General features: G+C 55.8%; 1 protein-coding gene across 1 annotated transcript in view; it reads left to right on the top strand.

The window, feature by feature from the left end:
• Positions 1-191: 191 nt before the first annotated feature.
• The window catches only part of ENH_00072200 (Condensin subunit, related), a gene marked incomplete at both ends in the record, with an annotated part of 8239 nt that continues 3430 nt past the window's right edge, over positions 192-5000 (top strand). The window contains 7 exon segments of the mRNA XM_013577578.1: positions 192-654; positions 907-1025; positions 1215-2407; positions 2534-3120; positions 4123-4510; positions 4704-4818; positions 4824-5000. Coding sequence (XP_013433032.1) covers positions 192-654; positions 907-1025; positions 1215-2407; positions 2534-3120; positions 4123-4510; positions 4704-4818; positions 4824-5000 — 3042 coding nt within the window.

Here is a 5000-nt window from a genome sequence, read left to right as displayed (position 1 = left end):
AACCCTAAACCCTAAACCCTAAACCCTAAACCCTAAACCCTAACGCCTTGACAGCGTTTCGTCCGCTGATCCGCTGCAGCCCCAGTTCGCCAGCAGTTTGCCCTTCACCCCAAACCCCAAACCCTAAACCCTAAACCCTAAACCCTAAACCCTAATGGTTTGCTGCTGCAGCGGTGTGGAGGCTGTACACAATGCCTAGTGGGGAGGAGCTGCAGCGGGAGCAGCAGCAGCAGCAGCTGCTGCTGAGCATTTTCTTGCGGGGTCTCTCGGTGCAGCGGGACAGCAGCAGCAGCAGCAGCAGCAGCAGCAGCAGCAGCGCCAAGAGGCCTTGCTTGCCTGCAGCAGCAGCAGCAGCTGTTGCTGCTGTCTCAAAGGCCGGCCTCAAGAGTCTCTTCCTGCTGCTGGAGCAGCAGCTGCAGCGGCTGCTGCAGCAGCGGCGCGCTGCAGCAGCAGCCAAAAGGAAGCAGGCAGCAGCAGCAGCAGCAGCAGCAGCAGCAGCAGCAGAAGAAGAACCAGGTGCAGATTCAGACGAAGACAGTGGAGACGGCACAGCAGCAGCAGCAGCAGCAGCAGCAGCAGCAGCAGCAGAAGCAGCAGCAGCAGCAGCAGCAGCAGCAGAAGAGACAGAAGCTGCAGATGTTCCCTTCGAGCAGGGCAAGCAGCAAAAAGCTCTCTTTGTCTTTTGTCTCTCTTATTATTTCTTTTATCTTTTTTTCTTTTTTATTTTTAATTATTTTTAATTAAAAATAATTAATTTAATTTATTTTAAATATTTATTATCTTTTTATTTTCTAGTTTGTTAGCAGCTCGCGTTGCTGCTGCTGCTTCCCTGCGCAGCCCCCAGCGCCTAGGGTTTAGGGTTTAGGGTTTAGGGTTTAGGGTTTAGGGTTTAGGGTTTGCGCGCAGAGCTGGAGTCTTTCTTCGCCGAATGTGTCTCCTTAGAAACCCTTCCTTGGCTGCAGCCTCTGAGGCCTTTGCTGCTGCAGCAGGAAGCAGCAGCAGTGGTTCGCGTGGCCGCCTCCCTGGTGAGAAACCCTAAATTAGGGTTTAGGGTTTAGGGTTTAGGGTTTTTTCGCCTTTTCCCCCGATTCTCCCGCTTCCACGAACAAACAAACGGAGACATCAGCAGCTTATTCTTTTGTTATTTATTTATTTATTTATTTATTTATTTATTTATTTATTTATTTATTTATTTATTTATTTATTTATTTCAGGACCAAGGGCCCCCCGTGTCACTGTTTTGCTGCTTGCTGCTGCTGGAGCTGGGGGGGCAGCTAAAAGAGCAGCTGGTGCTGTTCTCCGGCTGCTGCTGCACTTTGCAGCAGCGGGAGGGCATAGCAGCAGCAGCAGCAGCACTGGAAGCAGCAGCAGAGCTGCTGCCGCGGCCGTGGCTGCAGCAGCAGCAGCAGCTGCTGCAGCTCTTTGCTGCTGAGCCTTACCTCGTTCGAAAGGCCCTTCTAGAAAGCCTCAAGTTGCTGCTGATAAAAGCCCACAGTGCAGCAGAAGAAGCAGCAGACACACGAGCAGCAGCAGCAGCAGCAGCAGCAGCAGCGCAGCGGCGCAGCAGCAGCAACGGGAACGCGGAGGGCTGGGACGGCTCCGAGAAGGAAGACAGCAGCGACGAGGGAGACTCCACACCTGCTGCTGCTGCTGCTGCTGCTGCGCTGCAGCAGCAGCAGCAGCAAGGAGGCAAGGACCCGCAGCAGCAGCAGGCGCGGGAAGCCCGCTTCTGGGGGCAGCAGCAGCAGCTGCTGCTGCAGCTGCTGCTGCTGCGGCTCGAAGACAAGCTGCCGCTAGCCCGCAGCTGGTGTTTAAAAGTGCTGGGGGAGCTGCTGGAAAAAGGGATTTTATCTGCTGCTGCTGCTGCTGCTGTTGCTGCTGCAGCAGCAGAAAGAGTCCGGGACAGAAGCTCGCTGGTGCGCGCTGCGGCGCTGCAGGTGATAACAGCAGCACTGCAGCAGGCTGTGCAGCAGCTGCAGCAGCAGCAGCAGCAGGAGCAGCAGGAGCTGCTGCTGCAGCAGCCTTTCGTGCTGCTGCTCGCAGACGAACACGGCGAGTTCAGGGCGAGGTATCAGCAGCAGCAGCTGCGCAAGCAGCAGCGACTGCTGCAGCTGCAGCAGCAGCAGCAGCAGCAGCAGCAGCAGCAAACAGCAGCTGCGTGCGAAGCAGCAGCGGAGGCAGCGGCAGACACGCCCACAAATGCTGCTGCTGCTGCTGCTGCTGCTGAGAGCTCTGAGGGCAAAGAGGGCTGCAATGGAGATGGGAAAGCAGCAGCAGCAGCAGCAGCAGCAGCAGCAGCAGCGCCAGATTCTGCTGCTGCTGCTGCTGCTGCTGCTGCTGAGGAGGAGGACCCTTTGCTGCAGCTGGTGGTAAAGGCCGAAGACGCGTTTGACACGGCGCTCTCTCTGTAGGTTTTTAATTAATTAATTTAATTAATTAATTTAATTAATTAATTAATTTAATTAATTAATTAATTAATTAATTAATTAATTAATTAATTAATTAATTAATTCTTATTTGCTGCTGCATGCAGAGCTGTGGAAATGCTTTGCTGCCCCTCGGACAGCGACCAGAAGGCGGCGCTGCGGTTCATAGTGGACAGCAGCAGCTTGCTGCTGCTGCAGCAGCAGAAGCTGCTGCTGCCGCTTCGTGCTGCACTTCGTTTGTCTTATTCTTGCGTGTCTTCTGTGGCGGAGTTTGCTGCTGCTCACCTGACGCGGCTGCTGCTGCACCCCAAGACGCTGCTGCTGCAGCAGCAGCTGCTGCAGCAGCAGAAGCAGCTCGCGGCCCTCCTCGTCAAGCGGAAGCTGCTGCAGCAGCAGCAGCCGCTGCAGCAGCAGCCCAGAAGGAGGAAGCAGCAGCAGCAGCAGGAGCCTGCCGAGGACGAGGAGCAGCAGCAGCAGCAGCAGCAGCTGCTGCAGCTGCTGCAGGCTGCAGCAAACGGCTCCTGCTACCGCTTTGCTGCTGCGCGGCTGCTGCTGCTGGTCTTTGCTGCTCAAATCAAAGACTTTGTGTCTCTTGAGAGACTCTTTTTGCTGCTGCTGCAGAGCAGCAGCAACTTCTTGCCCCCCCACCTCAAAAAGCTCATTCACGCCCTCTTCGTCCTCGCGCTCCAGCCCAGTAAACCCTAAACCCTAAACCCTAAACCCTAAACCCTAAACCCTAAACCCTAAACCCTAAACCCTAAACCCCCCTAAACCCTAAACCCTAAACCCTAAACCCTAAACCCTAAAACCCTAAACCCTAAACCCTAAACCCTAAACCTAAACCCTAAACCCTAAACCCTAAACCCTAAACCCTAAACCCTAAACCCTAAACCCTAAACCCCAAACCTAACCCCAAACCCTAAACCCTAAACCCCCTAAACCCTAAACCCTAAACCCTAAACCCTAAACCCTAAACCCTAAACCCTAAACCCTAAACCCTAACCCTGAAGGGCGAAATGTTGCACAGCGAAGTCAACAAACTGTTCACCAACGCGGGGGTGTTTCCCGCGCCCTGCATAAACCCTAAACCCTAAACCCTAAACCCTAAACCCTAAACCCTAAACCCTAAACCCTAAACCCTAAACCCCCCTAAACCCTAAACCCTAAACCCTAAACCCTAAACCCTAAACCCTAAACCCTAAACCCTAAACCCCAAACCTCCCTATAATCCCAATACTGCCTCGGGCGGTTTACGTTCGCGTCCGCGTAGTACCGCGCCACGTTTGGCTGCGCTGTCTTCCAAACTGCCCCTCGTGAAGCGCCACCTGGAGGCCTTCGCAGTCACTATTCTCGCAGTGGTCTAAACCCTAAACCCTAAACCCTAAACCCTAAACCCTAAACCCTAAACCCTAAACCCTAAACCCCAAACCTAACCCCAAACCCTAAACCCTAAACCCCCCCTAAACCCTAAACCCTAAACCCTAAACCCTAAACCCTAAACCCTAAACCCTAAACCCTAAACCCTACATGAGACACCAGAATTGGCAGTGAGTTGCATTAAGAAATAGCAGCATCTCTGCAGCCAATCTTACCGGCCTTTAACCCGCCGCCGCTGCTGCTGCTGCTGCTGTTGCTGCTGCTGCTGCTGTTGCTGCTGCTGCTGCTGCTGCTGTTGCTGCTGCTGCTGCTGCTGCAGATTTCTCCCTGGGGCGCGATGCTGTGCCTCGCTGTGCTGTGGGCTGCATCCGTTTGCTGCTGCTGGCGTCTCGGCGGGTCTTTGAGGTGCAGCAGCAGCAGCGGCCGCTGCAGCAGCAGCAGCAGCAGCTGCTGCTGCACCGCCTGACGGACACTCAGCTGCGGGCGCTCGAGGGCGCGCTGCGGCACCAGTCCGCCGCAGCAGCAGCAGCAGCAGCAGCGCGCAGCAGCAGCAGCAGCAGCAGCAGCAGCAGCAAGGGCAGTTTGCTGCTGTTTGGAGAACTCTGCTCCGTCTTGCCATTTGCTGCTTCTGAAGGAAGAGCAGCAGCAGCATCAATGAACGCCCTCAAGCTGCTCATGCAGCACTTGGGGACCACCGACACCAACTGGTGTGCTGCTGCTGCTGCTGCTGCTGCTGCTGTTGCTGTTGCTGCTGCTGCAGGTGTTGCTGTTGGTGCTGCTTCTGCTGCTTCTGCTGCTTCTGCTGCTGCTCGTGCTGGTGCTTTCTCAAATAATGTGCAGCACTTGCAAGCCAAGCGGCCGGTGCACCTTTTTTGCTGCTGCTGCTGCTGCTGCTGCTGCTGCTGCTGCTGCTGCTGCTGCTGCTGCTGCTGCTGCAGGTTTGCTGCTGCTCAAGCTGTGGTGGATGCCACGTTCACTCACTGCCCGCAGCCAGACGTCCTGTGGGGCCGTCTCTTAGCGCATGCTCTGCACCAGCTGCTGGCTGCTGCAGCACAGCAGCAGCAGCAGCAGCAGCAGCAGCAGCAGCAGCAGCAGCAGCCGCAGCGCGTGGCCACCGCGGCCTTGCCGCCGCCAGCAGAGCCGCCCTCAACGCCCGCGTCCTCTCCGTCCCCGCGCTCAGCAGCAGCAGCAGCAGCA

This window comes from Eimeria necatrix, genomic scaffold, assembly GCF_000499385.1.
Source record: "Eimeria necatrix Houghton genomic scaffold, Enh_scaff709, whole genome shotgun sequence".
Taxonomy (NCBI): Eukaryota; Apicomplexa; class Conoidasida; order Eucoccidiorida; family Eimeriidae; genus Eimeria; species Eimeria necatrix.
Note: the sequence above shows the minus strand (reverse complement) of the source record. Positions and strands in the feature narration are given on the sequence as shown.